Genomic DNA, 24473 nt, shown 5'->3' with positions numbered 1-24473 from the left:
AGCTTCTTCGCCCCTCTACAGCAAGGGTTGAACTCCCTCACCTGAATTACCTTCGCTACTACTTAATAATTCAATCCGAAAAAAGCTTTATTCCATTGCTTGCCGTAATAACTTTAATACTCTGCTTGCCGTAATAACTTTAATACTTGCCGTAATAACCTTAACTTGCCGTAATAACCTTAAATACTCTGTCTATTCTATTTGATTATTACCTTCTAGTATATTGAACAACAAAGAAAGACTGAAGAAAGATTAATTCAATTCCGACTCTTAACCTTAAGAAGATTGAACAAGTAAAGACTATCGAAAGCCAGCCAGAGAGTTTACTGTCTTTGAAAGACTGACTGAACCGTTAACCCTTCGCTATTGAGCCTGAACCAATATTATTACTTGATTGAACAATTGAAGAATAGAAAACATTCTTTCTCTTCTCTTTCTCCTCTCACTAACTACTTAACTGACTCATTTAGCTTTTCCGATCGACCTGTATGTATGGTTCCGTAAACTAAGACTGAAGATAAGATTCCTTTCCTACTGTAGGATGATTCTTGCATTCACTCTTTTACTCGACACAAAAGGATGGAAGAGAATGCTGCGGCTGAACCTTAGACTCTCTATTCTTTGCACTTGGTAATAACATACTTACTTGTAGGTCTCACAGCTTCTCTCCTTTTCGTTCAGACTAAAGATTAATGGATTGAACGAGGTAAACAGGACGATTCCCCTATTTACACAGTAAGTAAACTAAGAAGAAAGACTCAACCTTAACTAACCTTTAGCCCTTATATTTATTTTGATTATTCTATTCCTTGACCAGATTGAAGTAGGTAAAGCTAGAAGAAGCCGAACCTGAACCCGATTGAACCTATCAAGGGGGATATTAATTAGCAGTAGAGGAAAGACTAAGAAGTATGAATAATAGTTTACGATGTTCGTTCTAGAATCAAGGAGTTAGCAGCTTTAGCTTTGAAAGACTCAAGAGAAAGAAGAAGAATATCCGCCTTTACTGGAGAGTCAAGAAAAGAGAAGCGACTGAACCTCAACCCGGAACCTATTTATTCCACCTCCTCGTAAACAAGTCAAGACTAAAGAGAAAGCTAGCTACTGAACCTTGTTATTCAAAGTAAAGGAAGAGAAAGCAAGAGAAGATTAATGAGACTGAACGCAAGATAGATGATTTCTCCTTACCTTAATTCCTTACCTATTTATTAAAGAAGGAGGTAAAGCTCTGTCAGTTTGTTTGCTTCCTTTACTTACTGGGGGTTGAACTATTTCTTTTCTTTCTCTGCCGGAACTAGAAGAACCTCGGCTTCTTTCTCTGATCCTGAACGAACTCCTCTCCTTATATTCTATGTCTCGCTGTTGAACTCGTTCGCCTCGTAACCTCGGGCTCACCGCTTTCGCTCCTCTCCCTTTGGTCTCGCTGTTGAACGAGTTCGCCTCGTAACCTCGGGCTCACCGCTTTCGCTCCTTCCCCTTTTCTTTCCTATTACTTCTTTCACTCGGTAAATAGGTGTTTTATTCTATTCTTTCTCTGATCTTTCTTTCTCCTTCCTTATTCATCATTCATCAAGTGTTTCAAGACTCAACTAACGCCACGTGTCTCGAGATTCAGGGGTTGCCCAACTAGTTTTGATGAAATACAAGATGCTCCGGTTTCAGGGAATCCCTAAAAAGCCCAGGTCAAGACTAGACTAAGAGTAGGTGTGGTTGCAACCAATCCAATAGTGCTTCTTACGGAGAAGTGTTTCAAGTCATTCGATTAAGGGCACTAGCTACCCTTTCTTTCTTTCTTTCTTTGTCTGTATTTGTGACGGGAGGCAGGAAACTCCGTCTATACCACAGCTTGAGACGAGACCCGGGAGGCAGCGAGCGTAGTTTACGGAGGGAGCGGGAGTCATAGTTCCAATAGCGAAGGAAGACGAATGGCGGCCGCAAAGGATACAGAGCGTTTAGGCTAATGGTACTACTAGTCAACTACACACTCGCGTACGATTTCTGCGCTGACTGAACTTGCTTCGTAGACAAGGCTCGTTCCTTCGCATGCTTCGGGCGAAGCCGGGGTCGGATTCCCTCTCCTTTCCAGTCTCGCATATTCTCGGATTCCCTCTTCTTTATACTGTCGCCCAGGTAGGTCAAACTCTTAGATTCTCGACGTTTTATAGAGGTTTTATTCAAATCCCGACTCAACCCCTTGCCCTGCCTGTACCACAACCCTGCATTATCCCTTACCAACTACCTTCTGTCTACAATCTGGATAAAGTCCCTTGTAATAAGGATACGGAGAAGAGAGAAAGAAAAAGGGAAGGACAAAACGGATGCTTTTCTCAGAAGAAAGGGAAGGACGGACAAAACGTATGCTTTTCTCAAGGCAATCGGAATAGAATGTGGCCGAACAGCTTAGCAAAGTCCCTGCGCATCTGTAGGTGCACCCCTATTTATAAGGAAAAGGGGTAAAGAGAAAAGAAAATGGAGAACTACCAAATCCCAGTCATTGGATTTGTTCGTACCATTCTGTCATCGATCACTGCTGGGTCGGTTGGTGAGTCACCCCCCAAAAAGCATCGATCAAGGTCAAGCATATATATATGTTTTCTGAAATGCTCAGCGGTCTCATTTCTGCTATGCCCTGCATCGTGTTCGTCTGTCTTTATTGAGCTTTCTTCACCGCCATGCGCTTTGCTTCGCTTTCTTTCTATTTATAGAAGAGAGAGACCATTGTCTTGAGAGTGAAAAGCAAGCGATAGAAAGTCTCGTCCCTCGTGCGTTCGCGGACTATCAAATGGTGATCTAATGAGATCATTAGTGAAAGAAGGACCAACGACGATCCTATCCTAAAGGAGAAGGAGGAGTAGGAGAAGTCAGTCTTCTTTGTTTGTTTGAAGATCTAGTAAGAAATCGGACAATTATGCCATTCGGAATCCGTCTTCTACAGAGGGAAAGCCTGTTACGAGTAAGTGGAGAGGAAAGATCTCCAGAGATTCTGATCTCATTCCATTCCAGTGGCTCGACCAGTAACCAATGGCGCAAACTCAAAAATCCCTGGTTTCCCGGTAGAACCCCATTTGGCCCAAGTTGTTGCGAACCCGGCAAAAATCAGCGGTTTTTCGCACAGCTTGCTCATAGTGCAGGTCCCACTTGTATATTGTATTTGGCCGAAGAAGCATCGGACAGGTTGGAGTTATTACCTTCTTGGGACTCTATAGACCAAGATCTGCTTTTATTATATGGGCAATACTGATCGACTTTAGTAGATCATATGGATGTAGAAAAAGCTTCGGATTTGAATGAATTGGAAACATCTCTTTTCCATTTCTATTTACCCAGTTCATATCTTTCTTTCGTGTGTTCCCGGGAGGAATTCCATCTATCTCGGGATACCACCTAAATAACATCGCCCAGAGGGTCAAATAGGTCGGGAAGAAAGAGTCTGAGGTCGGGTCGGACGACATACATCTTGGTGTTTGGTATCAGAGCGAATTTGATTTCAACAATTGCGAGCGTAGAAAAATGGAATTTGATTAGTGATTGGCCACTAGATCGAGGAAGAATCTCTCTCAAATTTTCTCTTTAGTGATTCACCGGCCACTAGATCCAGAATAAGAAAATGCCTTTTGTCCGCGCTAAAATGGAAGTTTTTTGCCTTTCTTGACAGTTTGCTTGATCGATACCCCAACCATGTGATCGAGATCCAAATGAGCATTCTTCAGAAATTCCAGCAGAAATTTTAACTCATTCCACACTGAGCCTGTCGCTTTCTCGACGGGTCTTCATAGAAGGCCAAGAAATTCTTTTGAATTGAAATAAAATAATGTCGATTATCTAAGAACTTAGTGATGTTCTCGGCATGAAATCTGGCCATAGGATTGATGAACAAATATTAGACTGAAAAGCATAAGTTACCTCGTTCGTGCTCCCTTCCCGCTGCCATCTTCGATGGATGTCCCCCTATCTCCAAATTGAGCTTCTTTCGGACAGACATTCTTTCTACGATTCTCCTTTCAAATGAGAGATTTGTTGTTTTTTTGCTGGAAAGTCCTGTTAAAGAAATCTCAGTAATTTGTGAAATAAATCTCACACACACTAACGATAGAACGCTCTGATACCAATTTGAAAAAATACTACTCGCGTATTTGTGAAGGAGATGTCGAGGGTGGAGAGACAAAGAGACAAAGAACACTGAGTTTATAAAAAAAAAAGCCTTTTCTATTACTTCTCTATATTTTCCTTTGCTCGGTTTCTTTGCTCTGACTTTACAAGAGAAAGACTAGGTATTTATAAATTGTTCTAACTCTCATAATAGGTATGAGAGAGCCACCCATAAACCTGCCATTATTCCTACAAAGGCTCTTGGCCTTTTCTTTCGCCGCTGGCTTTTCAAATTAATCTAACAAATTAACTAAAATTGGCATTTAGCATTTAAAGTTTATTTCAACAAAACTCCCCCATAAACTTAAATGCTCTATTCAATGACTCCACCTGTGCCGTTTTCGTTTTCTCGAGCTCATTCGTGGCTTCTTCAATTTTCTCTCCTTGTCCTCGAGCAGCAAACTAAGCTTATCCTTTTCTGACGAGACTTCATTTGGAGCTTCTCGAAAATAGCCCATTTGAGACAGCAACTCCTCATTTCTCCCGTTCTCAGCCATGCTCAACTCAGTCAAAGACATCATAGCTTCTTTCAGTTTACTCAATTCCCTTCGCAGGCCCACAACGACATTTTCCACTTCTACTTTTGCCTCCTCCATTTCAGCTTTATCACGAGTGATTATCTCAATCGTGTGTCGTAAACTCACTGCCTCCTGTTGAACCTGATTCAGATTCACGTCAAGTGAGTCTCTCTCTTGAGTTAGTATCTCTACATCTTTCTCCTCCCTCACTAGCTCTTCCACTAAACCATCAATCTCCATTAATAAGTCATTCTCTTTCTCCACATCTTCTTCAATCTTCTTCACAAGCTCAAAAATTTTCTTTCTATTCTCTTCCTTCTCCTATTTGAGATAGAAAGAACTCTCACCCAACTCAACCACTTCCTTCTCTAAACCTTTCAATCTCCAGTTCTAAAGCTTTTTTTTTCTTTTCTTTTTCAATCTCTACCTTCTCCTTCGGAAGGCACTCGTTCAGCGATTTCAACGTCTACAACTGAGCTTCTCCACAGATTTATCCACGACAGTTTTGGGCTGTTGCTCTGAATCTCTATTCTCCTCCTCATGATCCGACAGTTTCTTTGGCTCGTTCGCTGATCGCGTTGGCTTCTTCTTCGCCATTGTTTTGGGATTTTGAAGGGATTGCAACTCGCATTTGCATCATGTGTTTCTCATGTTCCATCTGCATTTCTGCCATCCTTTCTCTCCATTCCATCTTTTCTTCTCTCATTTTCTCTTCCATTCTCATCCTCTTTCTTCTTTCTTCCTCAAATTCCCTTTCGCACAATTGAAGCTCTCTCTTCGAGCTCAAGCTCTCTGTTATCCAGTTGTTCATCCTTCTTCAATTTTCTCGTCTCTAATATCGCGATTTCACCAAATTTGCTGCGTATCACCTCATTTCAGCCGGCTTCCACCACCTCATGACTACCGCCATCGTCTTTCTGCTGCCGTATTCTTTTGCTTTCATATCTTCATTTTGGATCATCAAGAGAATACCTTCGTTTGTTGCGTCATCCAAAGCTAGGTTGATCGTTTCTTCCACCTTTTTATCGGTTCGACAATCTCTTGCAAAATGCCCCACTCAGCCACAATTGTAACATTTATCAGAGTTACAATCATTCACATAGTGACCATATTTCTTACATTTGTAGCACTGAATGTTGGAATAAATTGATCAGCCACCTCTTCCTCGACTGCGTTCTCTTTCACGCAAATTTGCTTGGCTCGACTGTCCCTTCTCCTTATAGTATCCTTCATGACTGTTGCCTTGACCACCGCGACCATTTCCACGACTTCCACGACCTCTACCTTAAAAATTTTAAGAGTAGAGTGTCTTTTCTGCTGGAAATAAACTTAAATGAGAGAGGAAAAAAAAAGAAGAGAAGTGGTTATTAATTTTGGTTTTTAAATCAGTAAAAAAGCCATACATATTTTAGGAAAGGAGTGGTTTATGGGTGAGTAAACGTGGAATAGTTATGGCCCTTTTTAGCGTTAGAAAAACTTATAAATAGGCTTTACCTCTCATTGTAAAATCAAAGCACAGAGCAAAGAGCAAGTAGAGCAAAAGAAGAGCAGTGCAGAAAGTGTAATAGAAAAAGGCTTTTAAGAATTCTTTGTCTCCTTGTCTCTCCCCTCTCGACACCCATTTACAGTTTCGGGAGAGTTATCTAAACGAGTTAGTTTCAGAGCGAGCGTCAATTTTCTACAAGTTGGTATCGGAGCGGCTTTTAATTTCAAAAAATTGGTATTAGAGCAAATTTATTTTCTACAAATTGGTATCTGAGCCGATGGTGAACATGATGGGACAAATGCTGCTACCACGATTGACGAAGACGAACTACGAGAATTGAAGCATCCAAATGAAACTTCTTCTCGGTTCGCAAGACGCATGGGAGGTGGTCGAAGAAGGTTTCGAAGAACCGAAGGATACCATGGGTTATACGGCGGTGCAAAACAAGGCGCTAAAGGAAGCACGTTTAAAGGATAAGGCAACATTATACATGTTGTTCCGAGCTGTTGACGAGTCGGGCTTTGAGAAGATTGCAAGGGCAATTACTTCAAAAGAAGCGTGGGATACTCTAGAAAAGGTGTTCAAATGAACCGACCGAGTCAAGCAGGTGTGTATCTAGACTCTGCGTGGCGAGTTGGAGAGCATGAAGATGAAGGAGTCATAAAATGTATCTGACTACATTACACGTGTACAAAACGTGGTGAATCAGCTAAATCAAAATGGAGAAATGTTACCTGAGACGCGGATTGTGGAGAAAATCTTGAGGTCGTTAACAGACAGCTTCGAGAATGTTGTATGTGCAATAGAAGAGTCGAAGAACCTAGCGAACTTCATAATCGATGAGCTTGCCGGTTCTCTCGAGGCACATGAGCAATGTAAGAAAAAGGAGGAGACACTCGATCAATCGCTTCAGACTAAGGCATCAATAAAGGATGAAAAGGTACTCTACTCTCATAATACTCAAGGTAAAGGCCGTGGAAGTCGCAGGAATGGTCGAGGTAATCAAGGCAACAATTATGAAGAAAATTATAAGGAGAAGAGACTATTGAGCCAAGCAAAGTGGCGTGGAAGAGGACGCAATGAAGGACGCGGTCAATGATATAATTCATAGCCAGTGTTACAAATGTAAAAAATATGGCCACTATGCAAATAATTGTAACTCCGACAAATGTTACAATTGTGGCAGAATGGGTCACTATGCAAGAGATTGTCGAACCGAAGAAAATGTGGAAGAAACCATTAACCTGGCCTTGGATGACGCAAAAAATGGAGGCATTCTCTTGATGGCCCAAAATGAAGAGTCGAACACAAAAGGAATGAGGTGATGCACGGTGGATGTGGCGAAATCCTGATAGCGGAGACGAGAAAATCAAATAAAGATGAACAACCGAATAATAGAGAGCCCGAGCTCGAAGAGAGAGAGCTCCAATGGTTGGAAAGGAAATTCAAGGAAGAAAGAAGATTGAGGATGAAAATTGAAGAATAAAAGAAAGAGCTGGAAACAAAAGTTGAAAGGTTAGAGAAAGAAATGGTTGAGTTGAGTAAGAGTTCCTTCTTTCTAAAACAGAAGAAGGAAAAGAATGAGAAGATAATCTCCGATCTTACGAAGAAAGTTGAAGGTGTGGAGAAAGAGAAAGGCCTGTTCATGGAGATTGAGGGTCTAGTGGACGAGCTAGTGTGGGAGAAAGATATAGAGATGCTGACTCAATAAAGAAACTCACTTGACGTGAACCTGAATCGAGTCCAACAGAAGGTAGTGAATTTACGACATACGATTGAAACACACACTCGTGATAAAGTCAAACTGGAGGAAACAAGAATGCTAGCTGTAAATGTCATTGTGAACTTACGAAGGAAATTGAGTAAATTGAACGAAGCCATGATGTTTGAGTCAAGCGTGGCTGAGAACAAGAGGAATAAAGAGTTGGTGTCTCAAATGGCTATTCTCGAGAAGATCCAAATAAAGTTTCATCAGAGAATGACAACCTTAGTTTGCCACTCGAGGAAAAGAAGTGAAAATTGAAGAAACCACGACTGAGCTCTAGAAAACGATGCAGGTGGAATCATTGAGTAGAACATTTAAGTTTATGGGGAAGTTTTGTTGGNAAAAAAAAAAAAAAAAAAAAACGGTTATTAATTTTGGTTTTTAAATTCAGTAAAAAAACCATACGTATTTCAGGAAAGGAGTGGTTTATGGGTGAGTAAACGTGGAAAGAAAATGTGGGATAGTTATGGCCATTTTTAGCGTTAGGAAAACTTATAAATAGGTTTTACCTCTCATTGTAATATCATAGCACATANTAGAGAGCAAGAACAAGAGACAGAAAACAAAGTGTACAGTGTAATAGAAAATAGCTTTTGAGAATTCTGTCTCCTTGTCTCTCCCCTCTCGACACTCACTTCATAGTTTCGTGAGAGTTATCTAAACGAGTTAGTTTCAAAGCGAGCATCAATTTTCTATAAGTTGGTATCGGAGCAGCTTTTAATTTCAACAAATTGGTATCAGAGCAAATTTATTTTCTACATTTTCATCTTTGATTGACGCCTTGGTTTGAAGTGCTTGGTCGAGTGTTTCTTCCTTTTTCTTCTTACGTTGCTCGTGTGCCTCGAGAGAACCAGCAAGCTCATCGCCGTGAACGTCGTTAGGTCCTTTGACTCTTCTATCTGAAGGGAATGAACTCTTCATCCACATAGCGGAAGCATTGGGAACTGTTTTGATTTTTATTAAGAATTAAAACAAGGCAATAAATAGAAGAGTAAGAACTCTACTTTGTAGAAACCCTAGGTTGCAAGACTCATTCCAACCATGCAAAAGCTTTTCAACATTCCACGAGATCTTCCTTGCTATGACTCGAATACAAGGTCAAGGCTTGTGGGAGCCTCTTGAAAGAAAATCCCAAAGGGATCGAAGAAGAAGAGTTTCGAGAATTCTCTAGAGATGTAATTTCCTTCTCCAGAGAAAGTGGGAGAGATTGATGTGTGTAATAGCCAAAAAATAAATAAACAAATAAAAATAATTATAAAAAATAGTTAAAATAATAATAATAATAAATAAATAAATAAATAAATAATAAAAAATAATAAAAAAATAAATAAAAAGCTTTCCCCACTTCTCTCCACTAACCTCTCATCCCTTCCCCACAATTATCTCTCCTCAACCCATCTTTACGCCAGAAAGTAACAGTTGCTGCAAAAAAAAACAGAAAATCAATAATCGTCGGATTTACAGAAAAAAAAGAAAGAGAATGACCTTTACCGAGTTCAGATTCACCTGATATTTACGTGAACATAGATCTTATAATAAGGTATATATTAAATCTTTATTTTCTTTTGTTCTATTTATTTTTAGAAATCACAACCTAGATCTTCGTTGAATTATTACAATGATCTAGCTTTGAGTTAGAAACTAGATGTCAATCATTTATACGATTCTAGTCAATCACCTCACATTAGTAATATTAAGATTAAATTTTTATCAGTAGCCAAATGAATAGATTAAAGATAGAATGGCCAAGTAGGAAACACTGAGATAAGGAAAGATTTGGAAATAGAGATCACTAAGAAATTTGGAATGCATGAGAACAAGATTAAAAGGAAATAGATAAAAAAAAAAAGGGAATTTAAAACCACAAACTAAATATATAGAGGGAAAGGTAAACATAGAGATTAGTAAAGCCCAGAATAACTTGAATGAGCCGTATCTACTTTCTTATACAACAATATGAAAAATAAGATTTTTAATAAAAATATAATTATAGATATATAAAATTTGTCATGTTGTAAATTAGAGAAATAATGTTGTAGAGTTCAAACTTGAAACTAATGTCATGGGCTCATATAGGTTGACTCGAATTTCAAAGGACGGAATCGAACTTTCATTAAAGATATATTTGTGACAACGACTTAAGCTAGCCAGGTAAGTGACCTTACTATCGGCATGGTTATATTTGATGTTGACACGTGCCCTGTGGTTCTGCACGTGTCATATATATTGATATGTGTGAATTGTCTGTGGATCAATATGCTTCCTATATGTTATGTTATATTATAATATGTGGTTTGAATGATAATAATTATGGTACGATGTGCTCAAGGATATGTTTGAGATAGGATACGAGAAGGATGCACAAAACGAAATGTAACGATAGGAGTAAGATACGTTCATGAAACGTTAGAGTTAGGTTACACACTAGAGTGCTATGGATAGGAGAGATTGATGAAAGAATACGGTTAGGTTATGGGTAGAAAGGGATATGTTTGTGATAGATTGATAGAACGATAGCGTTAGGGTACATTCTTGTGACGATATGACTAAGGTACGTTACGTAATGATATGTCTATGATAGGTATAAGGACGTTAAGGCTATGGTAAGTTAGAGAACGATATGACTATGAAGTGTTTATGATATGATACATTGTATGCTAGATTATTGTGCTTAAGTACGTAGTTATGTGAACGTGAATGTATGCTATGTATGCTTTTAGTCTGATGTGATGTGTAATGCATGTATGAGGTCTTTGAATGATTATGGCATGTTTGTATGGAATATGTGAATGTGAACAGCATGAATTGTATGACATGAAACACGGTAAACGGTCTAGAACCATAACCCCGATAGAAATGTGTATGAAATGTGAAATGAAAATGAGAATGACATGAAGCCTGAAACGTGACAGGGGGTTATGGTCATTAAAGATAAATGTAGAAATAGTGGGGCCTCATGCATTATGTGTGTTCATGCATCTGGGGGATACCCCCATCCCATCACGAGAGTACAGACGCGTACATCCAATGGCAGAACAACGATCGTTATGCATTGCATAGCGTTGCCGTGACGGTTCTAGTTTTAACGGGTCCCGGCATAAGGGGCTCCCAGAGTATGCCCACCGGCTAAGGACAGTGGCCCAGCGGTGTGCGAACTAGCTGATGATCCCATACTCGCACGTATGGGCTGTGTGTAGAGTATATGGTACACGTCCACGATTATCCGTTAGAACAACACCGTAGGGAAAACGAAATGAAACGAAACGAAATCAAAGATAGGTCCCATCATTTCATGAATGTGATTGTTGCATTTAACCCCAATAGTGGGGTCACTTACTGAGTATTTCTTTAAATACTCAAGCCATGTACTACTACATTTTTCAGGTTAAGGCAAGACATTCCTGTACGGCTGACGACGGCATCGCAACTCCAGATCATGACACATGCATAGGATAGTGGTATTTATTTTCTTAGACTTAGGATAGAATAGGATGTTTTAAATTTAAACGCTTATTTATTTTATTTCGGGTCTTTTGTTGTGTCGTTTTAAAGATGTTTTCGAAACACGTAAGTCCATGGCTGTGTTTTAAGTTAAAGGTTATGTTTTATGGAATTTAAATGAAGTCTTCTGCATTCAATGTTTATGGTACGTATACAGTAGCGACCTTAAATTAAGTAGAAAATTTTGGGTCGTTACAATGTGTGTTTGGCTCAACCCGAGGGTCCTATTTATAGAGACTGTCGGAGAATATTTGCCAAATAATATATTTGCACATTTAATATATTAGGATATTATACCTAATACAAATCATATTTAGATATATATCCTAATATATATTTAACTAATTTGAATCTCATTCAAATTTTAAATATATTTTTATTTAATGTATCAAAATATATTAATTGATTTAATATTTAATTGTATCAAATACAATAAATATAATCTTCCTTTAATATATCTAATATATTAAATATTAATTTAAACCCTTCAAATTAATATATTTTTCTCCATTTATATTTAATCTATCTAATATATTAAATATTAATTTGAACCCTTCAAATTAAATATATTTTATCTCTTCATTTAATATATCTAATATATTAAATATTAATTTGACATTTCAAATTAAATTCATTTTCTCCTTTATATTTAATATATCTAATATATTAAATATCAATTTGAACATTTCAACTTTTCTTTCAAATAAATTGAACCTTTAGCGTTACTATGAGCTAGCAAGATAACCTTATGAACCTACATATTATAAGCTCCAATGATGCAAAATTAATTAATTAAACTCTTTAATTAATCAATTTCCATTCATTAACTATAGATCACTCCACTATAGACCTAGAGTTGCACTCTTATGCACTGTATGACAAATTATGTCCATCGGTATAATCATTACAAGCAAGTCGATCCTTCACAAGTTGTTCATAATTACAGCTGGGTCAAAAGTCCGTTTTACCCCTGTAATTACATCTTTCACCTTAAGTACCACTGATTCTCTAATGAATAATTTGTCTATGATCCAATTATAAACCAAGTCCTTCTCGGGCCAATGAGAGGGTGGGGCCCCATTGTTCAAGTTCCGAAATCAATACTTAAGAGAACAACTCATCTACTTTCCTTTTATGGAAAGGAGTGAATTCCATCTCATGATATTATGTTCGCAACTCCCTATTTGGTCAAGTCCCCAAGATAGTAGGCATATTGAATCAGCTAAAAGAGTCATTTTGTCCCCTGTAAATTAAATGACAAGCCCTCACAGGCAGGAGTTCATAACTCACTCAGGATTAAGATCGAGTCGCATATGATCATCATGTAAAATATTAATCTTCTCAATTAATAGATTTATAAAGAGAGATAAAATATTTCTTGGTCCAGTCTTATACAAACTCATTGGATAGGATACCCCCACTTACATGTCAACACATGAATGATTTGGATCAAATCATTTGTAACGGTTACAAAGTGAGCCGTATCAATAGTGTTACCAGGATAAGGCACCCAACCTTATCCATATACTATAGACTCTTTAGGTTATTACTTGAACACGATCCTCTTGTATTTCAACCACATACTATTTAAGATTACATTAATAACCTTGAATTTTTATATAATGGATAACAATTAAATTACAAATAAAATAATATAAATTATTGTTAAAAACTAAATAATTAATTACGAGGCTTTAGGGCATAAATCCTAACACTATCGCACATACAACATTCTCGAAGTTGTTGGTTCATGACCTCAAGATCTTCTCTACAACCCACGTCTCGGGTAACATTTCTCCGTTTCGATTGAGTTGGTTTACCACAGTTTGTACACGCGTGATGTAGTCAGATATATTTTTTTACTCCTTCATCTTCATGATCTCTAACTCGCCACGAAGAGTTTGGCGACGCACTTGCTTGACTCAGTCGGTTCCTTTGAACATTTTTCCTAAAGTGTCCCACGCTTCTTTTGAAGTAGTTGCACTAGCAATCTTCTCAAAGCCCGACTCATCAACGGCTCGGAACAACATGTATAGTGTCAACTTATCCTTTGATCGCACCTCTTTTAACACCTTGTCTTGTGCCGTTGTATAACCCGTGGTATTTTTTGGTTCTTCGAAACCTTCTTCAACCACCTCTCATGCATCTTGAGAACCGAGAAGAGCTTTCATTTGAATGCTCTAATTCTCGTAGTTTGTCTTCGTTAGTTGCGATAGCGGCATTTGACCCATCACATTCGCCATTTGCTCTTATACAAATTTGTTAAAGAAATCTCACTAATTTGTGAAACAAATCTCACACACACTAACGATAGAGTGCTCTGATACCAATTTGTGAAAAATACTACTGCGTATTTGTGAAGGAGATGTCGAGGGTGGAGAGACAAAGAGACAAAGAGACAAAGAAACAAAAAACACTAAGTTTATAAATAAATAAAAAAAAAAAGCATTTTCTATTACTTCTTTGTATTTTCCTTTGCTCTGACTTTACAAGAGAAAGACTGCATATTTATAAGGGAAAGACTAGGTATTTATAAGTTTTTCTAACTCTGATAATATGTATGAGATAGCCACCCATAAACCTGCCATTATTCCTTCAAAGGCTCTTGGACTTTTCTTTCCCCTTCNCCCCGACTTTTAAAATTAAACTCTCCTAACATAGCATTTAAAGTTTATTTCAACAAGTTCGGGGCCTACTTCAGAGTCTTCGGGGATTTCTGTTTCAATCTCTTCCCAGCACAATTAGCATCTTTCGGAAAACCTCATTTATTTTGGTGTGCGAGTCCGTATCGCTGGTGGATGTTATTCTTTCTTCCTTTCTTTTCCATGACGACTAGGAACAAGCAAATAACAAATTTCATTTTGAATTCCGCACGACACAAGTAATTTTTGGATTTATCTTCTTTCTCTTTTTGAATGATTGAGATAGGAAAATCTTTCAAAAAAAATCTCTCTGGCAAAAACGAAATTCGTCAAAGAGAAAAAAAATAAGATTCAAGCAAGCGACCAACCAATTCCAACGTTGCAGCCAAGTTACGACGCCCAATGCGGAGAAAGCCATTGCGAGAAAGGTCGTCCATCTTTTTGAGCAAAGGAGAATTCTTTAATCTGTCGTGATTCTTTCTAACCAACTGATTAGCTAGCCCAATCTTCCTTTGAATTGATCAAAAAGCCTCTTGCTCAACAAAATTTCTTCTGCTATGACGTAATTCCTTGTTAATTAGAACCCTTTTTTTGTGAGTAAAGGCAAGCGGGAGAGGAGAGAAGCAGTGAGACCGAGTTGCTCGAATCAGTTTTCCCTTTCCTAATTCAATTTTCTAGGACAAAGGGAACCTCTTGTAGTCTCGGCCGAAACAAAAAAAAAATAGACTCAAGAGGGTTCAAAAAGCTTTTCAGCTCCCTCTCGGTCCCAGTCTTTGGAGCAAAGGTGGCCACTTCGCGAAGCTTGTGAAAAGTCTGTCACGAGCTTACAGAAATTCCACTCTCCTCTGTCTCACTCAAGTGAACGGTAGAGAGAATATGCAATAAAGAAGGCTGAGAAAGTCTGAATTTTCCACGGAAGCCGACTCCTTCTCAGTCTCGATGCTTTTTTTTTTTGTGACTACGAAAAATGAATGCTGAATCAAGACTTGAGTCCAGCACAAAAGCCAGAATCTTTTATCAAATAGATTCCTATTCTCAGACCTAACAAAATGATGATAATTCCTCTCCTTTACAGTCGAGCTACTTCACACCTTTCTGTACCTCGAGTCAGTTTTCATTCCGGCCATGGAAATAATTATATGACACCGGTATGAATTTTGTTCTCTCCTGCTGAGGAGCAAAATCAAAAAAGGCTTAGGCATTTCCTGTGTTGGCATTCCAGCCTTCCTTCTCATCAATGATTCAAGATAAGCAAAATGATAAGGATTTACTTTGTTGGGGCAAAGTAGCTAGAACAAGTCCAGAATTAGCAGACAATTATGCCGAGATATTCCTCACTTCCTCAGGGCGGTCCGGGGGGGACTGAGAGGAATCGCTGATAAGATATTTGGGAGGAGGTCCTGGACTACAAAGTCTCACAAGAAATAAATTGGTCTCCTTTGAGGAGAAGCAAGTGCAAAAGTAGTCGTTATTGGATTTTCTCGAAGTTCAAACCTCGCCTGTAGAGGTTGGCGTCTGGGCTCAAGAAGAAGCGAAGCCAGAATGTCAGAGCCTTCTCTGGTGAACAAGAATAATGAGCTAGAATTTCTCCACAGAATTCGATCTACGGCAGGAATGAAAAACAAGAGAGATTTTTTCTCGAAATATGGATTAATGCTCTAATTTCAGAAGAAAATGGCTAGGACAGTTCTGGAAGGACCAAGGGGCCATTCCCTTGCCAAAAACTCAGTAATTTTCAATGTCATTTTTCATTATTTGGCGAAATGGATTTTGAAATTTATTAGAGAAGATTGAAATAGAAGTCGGTTCGACGAGATCATTAGTCTTGGATGAATCTTCTTGAAAGGAAAGGGGTCGATCAAGAGAGATTTGGCAATTTTGGATGTTCCACTTTCACGGGGAAATCGACTCTACGCCCCCATTTCGGTGCCCCGCCCTACCTCTATCGTTTTTCGAATATTTGGAGGCAAGAGCTCTTTCTTCTCTCAAATTCCTGTCCAAATTCCCTTTGTGATCAGGAGCGGGGACTCTACGTCTGGGTGGATCTTCTTGGTGGGGCCGGCAACCCGACCAGCTAAGAAGAAACTCCAAGCTTCGGTAATCTTTTTCTTTTTCTTCACGCTGGTTGACTTTTAACGTCAAACATGGTTATTGGGGAATTTGTCTCTCATTGATGCGGCAAAGACTTTTCACTTTAATTTATACAATTTTTTATTGGAGTAGTCAAAATGGAACCGAATTCTGTTAATCTTTTTCCCCCAATCTTTCTTCTTCGCTTAAAGATATGAACTGAGTGAGGAGGTCTTTCGCTTTTTCCAAGATAGAATCTTGCTGCTTACTTGCTGAGCGAGAGCACAGACCATAGCGGCTTTAGAGACTTCTCTCTCGACTTTAATGGCAAAAAAAAAAAAAAAAATTCTCCGCTAAAAGTTTCAGATTCTATTCTAGGTCTCTCCTTCGTCGCTTCAATTGTTCAGAGAATCAGATCAGTTCTATTAATGACAGCAAAAAAGTGTTCGCTTGTAGAAACAGGGGAACAAAGGGAAAGTGGAAGCGTAAGGAACTTTGTGTCGCGGCTGCTCCAAAGGAAGACTTTCCCAGCAGGAAAACAACTTTCACGTTCAGAGAGCACTTTTTTCATTGATCATTCCTCGTTCCCTTTCAAGTGAATTCCACAGCTCGGATGTTCTCCCCTGTGCTGAACGCCACCAAACACTATAAACAACTTTCTTCATCAGGCAACAACGGTTCTGCCTGCAAACTCTGAGCGGGCTGCCAGGTTTCGCCCTTCCTTTATTTATTTGATTTTTTACATCTTTGCCCAGAATGGAAGGGGTNTCCCTTTGTGATCAGGAGCGGGGACTCTACGTCTGGGTGGATCTTCTTGGTGGGGCCGGCAACCCGACCAGCTAAGAAGAAACTCCAAGCTTCGGTAATCTTTTTCTTTTTCTTCACGCTGGTTGACTTTTAACGTCAAACATGGTTATTGGGGAATTTGTCTCTCATTGATGCGGCAAAGACTTTTCACTTTAATTTATACAATTTTTTATTGGAGTAGTCAAAATGGAACCGAATTCTGTTAATCTTTTTCCCCCAATCTTTCTTCTTCGCTTAAAGATATGAACTGAGTGAGGAGGTCTTTCGCTTTTTCCAAGATAGAATCTTGCTGCTTACTTGCTGAGCGAGAGCACAGACCATAGCGGCTTTAGAGACTTCTCTCTCGACTTTAATGGCAAAAAAAAAAAAAAAAATTCTCCGCTAAAAGTTTCAGATTCTATTCTAGGTCTCTCCTTCGTCGCTTCAATTGTTCAGAGAATCAGATCAGTTCTATTAATGACAGCAAAAAAGTGTTCGCTTGTAGAAACAGGGGAACAAAGGGAAAGTGGAAGCGTAAGGAACTTTGTGTCGCGGCTGCTCCAAAGGAAGACTTTCCCAGCAGGAAAACAACTTTCACGTTCAGAGAGCACTTTTTTCATTGATCATTCCTCGTTCCCTTTCAAGTGAATTCCACAGCTCGGATGTTCTCCCCTGTGCTGAACGCCACCAAACACTATAAACAACTTTCTTCATCAGGCAACAACGGTTCTGCCTGCAAACTCTGAGCGGGCTGCCAGGTTTCGCCCTTCCTTTATTTATTTGATTTTTTACATCTTTGCCCAGAATGGAAGGGGTAGAAATGGCCAGGTGGATTGAATCCAATCCCATCCATTGCTCTTTTTCCTTCTCTCCACGAAATCACAGATGGAAGTAAGAAAGAATGCTACTCATCAACGAATTCTGGCAAAATCGAAGATCCAACTACATCAACAATCGGGGGGAAATTCACCGGTCCTACCTAATTCAATGATTAGAATNAAAAAAAAAAAAAAAAAAAAAAAAAAAAAAAAAAAAAAAAAAAAAAAAAAAAAAAAACTATACTCCCAATTCCCCTTACGAGAGATTTCCAAAAGGTGAGATTTAGCAACCTATCTGACTAATAAGACAAAAAGGGGTGCGCTCCATAATAAGAGTGAGCGCTCACTCTTTTGGGGAGAACTGCATCGAGACAAAATCAATGTTTCGGCCTGCAAGAAAGGCATCTGACTTTCCTACTGACTGAATCACTTGAATCAGTTTCAGGAGGTTTCTACCGAAAGAGTTGCGACTCCACGTCGGGCCGGGCGGGGGTTCATTACGAGTGGGCATGAACGGTAACCAAATAAAGAAAAGTCAGCCAACCACGAATTCTTGAACCATAAAGGGAACCACCCTGGAAGGACCAAAAGTCTCGCCTAAAGGACCAGACCCGGAGCTGAGAACAAGATCGAAAAGGCAACTTCTCATTTGAAGCATGAAAGTGGTCAGGTCACTACAAGTCGGAAGAGAGAGGAGTGGCCTTTGTTAGATAAAACCTGAGTTTTTCCTTATTTAGATTTATACGTTTTCATTAGTTGATTGAATACCTTTGTTTAACCATTTGACAAACACGTCGGATGGATTACCAAATTTTTAGATGGCAATTTTGTAGGAAGTGACACAGATTTAGTTGGCACTCTCCGGCCATTTTTAGCATAAGTTAGATATTTAAATAGGTAAATCGGTTCCGAAGATTTTATCACCTCATTTTAAGCAAAAGTCTTCAGCAATTCTCTCTCTGTTATTTTTCGCATTTTTATTTTCTTCCAACAACTTCCCATCAAACGATTTCCTCTCACCGAATTTCACTTGCCGATTATCAAAAAACAACAGCCTTCTCAAAGGTTGGGGTTGCTCGAAATCTGTCAAATACGAGCCCTTCCTTCTAAATTCAATCTACGGCCTACCTCCTCAATACACTTGTGTCACAATGGCAGATCTTTTGAGTGAGGAAAGCTGGAGCATCATTGGTCAAGAGATAGAAAGAAAGGAACTATAGATCAAGAAAGTCACATTAGCTACACCAAACTAGACACACCTTTTTTTGTTATCCTGTTTTTTGACTTACCGAATCGGTCACCCCTAACTAACTAAGACNTAATAATATTCCTACTATGATTAAGAAGATCAAAATCCTACAATGGGTCCAAAAGCAACCACCATCTAAGAAGAATAGTTACCTGCTCAGAACTAATAAATACCGACTTCGAAGCCAGTTTGGATAGAGAAAATAACATTGCAACCAAAAAATCCTCTTCACTAGGGTCTGAGGCGAGCTCAAGTCCAGCCTACAATAATTAGATAGTTAAAAACCATGTCAAGTCATAATCAGCACAGTAATATTTTTTTATGCATGCAGATTCTTGAAAAAATTGGTCGCTTCATGCATATTCCGACATTTCTTCATCAATTCCTCTCCCCCCCTATCACACCAAGGCAGAGCTAACCCAACATTCTACTACTCTCTAAAAGGCCAGCCCATTCGATGAAGCAATCTTGGACCCTCTTGGCTGCGCTATGCTTGGATGCACTTGTATTCCACACACCAGTGATGAGATTCAAATCGCCCCCATTTAGTGGTTCCCGTGCCACCACAATGGCATGGCATCGAAAGAGTGACCGAAACCTGTCCCTGACCAGCCCGTGAGTAGCATCCCGGGTCAGCACAACGTAGCGTCAAAAGCAGGTATTTTTTTATTGCTCCACTGACCTTTCCTAGGCCTCCTTCCTGTAGAACTAGATTGTCGATATCGACCGAATTTGTACTAACTAAAGAAGACAAAAGCTCTTTTTTCTGCAAGACTGCCTTTGAAAAGCCCCATCCATTGTCTTTCTTGCTGATCTTATTCAGACACAAAGTGATTCCCTATTCAACTTTTCGATTTTCTTCTTCATTCAACATATGAAAATGGCAGCTTACTAGACAAGGCAAAAGGTTTATTCTTTCCATAGATGCCTGACCTTTATGATATGCGCTTCCCTTCCATCCGACTACACTGAACTCCTCCTAAAAGAGAGCGTAAGGGGCAACCAACCCTTTCCCCTTAGCCCTCTCACTCCCTAAGGAATGAAAGGCCACATATAAGTCCAAAAAACTGGAAAACGAATGAGATCCACAATGCCATCATTGTATGGCCGATAGTAGTACATGGCTTGACTTGGCATCTTTCCTATCTTTCTCTTTCTCGAAGCAATTTGACTCACCCCTCTCCTATCCTACCACTTATGACATTAAAAGCTCCAAGGCTTGAATACCATTTTCACTACCGGATTATGCAACTGGTCGAGCAACATACTGATCTCATCTCGAGTTACTATATCCTCGGTGCTGACCGAGCAAGAATTTGTGTTACGTCTAACTAGGTGTATCGCTCACGAGTAAGGGAATCCAAATACGACTCCAGAATGATATCAGCCTTTAAGCGCAAAGTATCCGATGCGCCTGTGGCAAGTCGAAGCCAAAAAGTTTGGGATTTATGGCTAGGTCGTGATGTGGTTCTTCAATTTCAATTGACTAAGTTTCAATTTCATTCTCTTTGGCTTTTCCAGTATCTATAGAATGAGCACTGTGAATTATTTCAAAAAGATGGTTGGTTGAATGAAAAGGAAACCTTCTTTCAATTTTCCCATCTATCACAAGGGGGGCCTCAGGCTCAGGGACGAGTTCAGGAGAAATTAGATTAGATGATGATGTTCTTTCTCCAATTTCGCTCGCTTGGAATCGGGATTAAATTTTGGGCCCTCCTCCCTTTCTCGTTTACTGAGTGAGGAAAATGAACCTCTATGGCAAATATATGATAAGGTAACACCCAAAAGGACAGTCACCATGTAGAGAGCAACTGAAAGGACTATGTTTTCCTGCTCTGTGTTCGTGCCAATAGTTAGATCCTAATTTGGCTACCTCTCCCACTCATCAAGGCAGAACATCAGAAGTGAAACTATTGCCAAGGGAGCTTATCAAATAAGGTACGCTTTCTTTGCCCCTAAACCTACAAAAGGATCAGTTACTAGAGTGTTGCACTTCTCAAGGCCGAGTTAGAGCAACCTTACCGAGAAATCTAGTTGCCCGAAGAAGAGTTGAGTTGTGCTTACTGTTAGTATGTTTAATCTTGTATTACAGTTTTAGTATTTGTGGATAATAGCAAGGGAAGTTATTAGCAGTTTGGGAAGTTAGTGTAGGTTATTAGCAGTTATTTAGTTTTTTTTTTCTTTCTACATATGTACAGTGCACCAAGTTGAAGAACATAATGAAGTTGGTTTTAAAGAGTGTGTCTGACATTTGGTATCAGAGCGTGGTTACATGCCAAAGATCATGCCAAGAAATAATAACAACACTANCCAAATACGACTCCAGAATGATATCAGCCTTTAAGCGCAAAGTATCCGATGCGCCTGTGGCAAGTCGAAGCCAAAAAGTTTGGGATTTATGGCTAGGTCGTGATGTGGTTCTTCAATTTCAATTGACTAAGTTTCAATTTCATTCTCTTTGGCTTTTCCAGTATCTATAGAATGAGCACTGTGAATTATTTCAAAAAGATGGTTGGTTGAATGAAAAGGAAACCTTCTTTCAATTTTCCCATCTATCACAAGGGGGGCCTCAGGCTCAGGGACGAGTTCAGGAGAAATTAGATTAGATGATGATGTTCTTTCTCCAATTTCGCTCGCTTGGAATCGGGATTAAATTTTGGGCCCTCCTCCCTTTCTCGTTTACTGAGTGAGGAAAATGAACCTCTATGGCAAATATATGATAAGGTAACACCCAAAAGGACAGTCACCATGTAGAGAGCAACTGAAAGGACTATGTTTTCCTGCTCTGTGTTCGTGCCAATAGTTAGATCCTAATTTGGCTACCTCTCCCACTCATCAAGGCAGAACATCAGAAGTGAAACTATTGCCAAGGGAGCTTATCAAATAAGGTACGCTTTCTTTGCCCCTAAACCTACAAAAGGATCAGTTACTAGAGTGTTGCACTTCTCAAGGCCGAGTTAGAGCAACCTTACCGAGAAATCTAGTTGCCCGAAGAAGAGTTGAGTTGTGCTTACTGTTAGTATGTTTAATCTTGTATTACAGTTTTAGTATTTGTGGATAATAGCAAGGGAAGTTATTAGCAGTTTGGGAAGTTAGTGTAGGTTATTAGCAGTTATTTAGTTTTTTTTTTCTTTCTACATATGTACAGTGCACCAAGTTGAAGAACATAATGAAGTTGGTTTTAAAGAGTGTGTCTGACATTTGGTATCAGAGCGTGGTTACATGCCAAAGATCATGCCAAGAAATAATAACAACACTAGAGAGAGAGGAGAGTCGTCGAAGTCTACAACAAAGGAAGGTCTGGTATCACTCCAATACCCGACGTTATCGAGAACGAACTACTCAGCATGGGCTATGAAGATGAAGGTCTATTTGCATGCTCAAGGGGTGTGGGACGCAATCAAATCAACTGAGTCTCTGGATAGTCTTGATGAAAGGAAGGATCAAATGGCCTTAGCAGCTATCTATCAAGCAATCCTTGAGGAGATGTTATTTTTGTTAGCAGAGAAAGAGACAGCAAAAGAAGCATGGCAGACGTTAAAAACTATTCATGTTGGTGCTGAACGTGTAAAGGAGGCAAAGATCCAAACTCTGAAGATTGAGTTTGAAATTATGAATATAAAGGAGTCCGAGACTATTGATGATTATGCAGCAAGGTTGACAGAAGTTGTTAATAAAATACGTACTTTTGGAGACAAGTTTGAAGAGGCATACTTGGTGAAAAAATTTCTCTGCTCTATACCTCCTAAGTTTCTTCATATCGCATCAGCAATAGAGCAATTTGCCGATTTAAAGGTGATGACCATGGAGGAAGTCATCGGTCGTCTTAAAGCATACGAGGAACAGATTGGTGGCAACAAAGAGAATGCTGAGCATGTCTTATTGACTCAAGGAGAATGGAAAGAGAAAAAAACGTAGCGACAATGGAGGCCATAGTCGAGGGCGAGGTCGTAGTGGTCGCTGGAGAGGGAGAGGTCATGGACGTGAAAACGACTCGTTTCATCAAGAGAAGAAGGCTGACAAGAGCAAGGTAAGATGCTACAATTGTCAAGGCCTAGGCCACTATGCCTCAGAATGTCGGAAGGTGAAGTGTTATAATTGTCAAAAAATTGGTCATTATGCATCCGACTGTAGATGGAAGAAAAGGGAGGATCATTATGCATCCCACTGTAGATCGAAGAAAAAGGAGAATCAGGCGCACTTAACTGAGACGCAAAGTGATGAGGATGAGTCAACCTTACTTACAGCACAAGTTTGTGAAGTTCGAACTCTCGGTTCACCAGAGTTGACGGAGATGGCTCTTTATGAAGAGAAGGTTGTCCCAGAAGAAATTGAGAAGAAAAGCAACACTTGGTTCCTAGATACGGGAGCCAGCAATCATATGACTGGGTGTCGAAGCTCGTTCTCAGAATTGAACGAGTCAGTAACCGGCACGGTGAAGTAAAGATATGGATCACTTATAGAGATAAAAGGACGTGGAGATGTGATGTTGCAATGTGAAAATGGAGATCACTGTATCTTCTTCAATGTATATTTCATTCCTAAACTTAAAAGTAACATTATAAGTTTAGGACAATTGGATGAACAGGGCTGTAAAGTTGAGATCGAACATTGTTTACTTGTTATTTTCACAAAGGCAAAGGAGTTCTTGGCAAAAGTGAAGCGGTCAAGAAATAGGCTATATACAATTAGACTAAAAACAACGAAACCAACATGTCTACTTGGTAAGTTGTCTGAAGATTCTTGGTTGTGGCATGCTAGATATGGGCATTTGAATTTTAAGGCTTTGAGAAACCTGTCTACGAAACAAATGGTGAAAGGAATTCCGCGTGTTGAAAGGATCAAACAAGTTTGTGATAGTTGTGTAATCACTAAACAACGAAGAACACCATTCCCACAACAAGCGAATTTTCGAGCCGTTAGTGTTCTACAATTGGTGCATGGCGATTTGTGTGGTCCAATTACTTCAACAACTCATGAAGGTAATAAATTCTTTTTGCTGTTGGTAGATGATTTTAGTAGATATATGTGGATTGAATTGCTTAAAAATAAATCTGATGGATTCCTGGGATTCAAACATGTAAAGAATAAAATTGAAACTGAATCCGGAAAGAAATTGCAAGCTCTTAGAACTGATAGAGGTGAAGAATTTACAAGTATTGAGTGTTAAATAAAAGCCATGCCTTATTTAGGTTTGTAAAACGTCTGAATTCACGCGAATGGAGGAGCGTGATTCTAGGAGCCATTATTTTGGCAATTTGGGCGAAGTCTTCGTCCACTTCTTCTATTTTTGTATAATTGGTTTTTCTATTTTTGTAATTAGATTTGTTATTTAAACCGTTCAACTGAAGTAAAACAAAATATCGAGTCTTCAGCAATATCAGCGAATCTCTCACTCTCTCTCCTTTTACTTCCGCTAATTTTTCCTTCGAAGAAACCTTCGGCCAATTTTTCGTCGACACTGTCTTCCGAATTGCCAGAGTCAACAA

General features: G+C 39.2%; 1 protein-coding gene across 1 annotated transcript; it reads right to left on the bottom strand.

Moving 5' to 3' along the window:
• Window positions 1–4466: 4466 nt before the first annotated feature.
• Window positions 4467–5927, bottom strand: LOC111795045 (puff II/9-2 protein-like). Its single transcript, XM_023677275.1, has 2 exons — window positions 5787–5927; window positions 4467–4988 (listed from the first exon to the last, which is right to left on the bottom strand). Exons 1-2 carry the CDS (start codon window positions 5925–5927, stop codon window positions 4467–4469), a joined length of 663 nt encoding a protein of 220 aa, XP_023533043.1.
• Between the last annotated feature and the right edge of the window lie 18546 nt (window positions 5928–24473).

The sequence above is a fragment of the Cucurbita pepo genome, chromosome LG05 (assembly GCF_002806865.2).
Source record: "Cucurbita pepo subsp. pepo cultivar mu-cu-16 chromosome LG05, ASM280686v2, whole genome shotgun sequence".
Classification (NCBI taxonomy): domain Eukaryota; kingdom Viridiplantae; phylum Streptophyta; class Magnoliopsida; order Cucurbitales; family Cucurbitaceae; genus Cucurbita; species Cucurbita pepo.
The sequence above is the reverse complement of the archived record's forward strand: the minus strand, read 5'-3'. Positions and strand labels throughout refer to the sequence as shown.

What these genes read in the sequence shown, in the direction of transcription:
- LOC111795045 (XM_023677275.1), bottom strand. Translation starts at nt 5,927, where the DNA reads ATGGTCGCGGTGGTCAAGGCAACAGTCATGAAGGATACTATAAGGAGA. An exon ending in CAACATTCAGTGCTACAAAT is followed by an intron (nt 4,989 to 5,786) that starts GTAAGAAATATG and finishes TATCTCAAATAG; the next exon opens with GAGAAGGAAGAGAATAGAAA.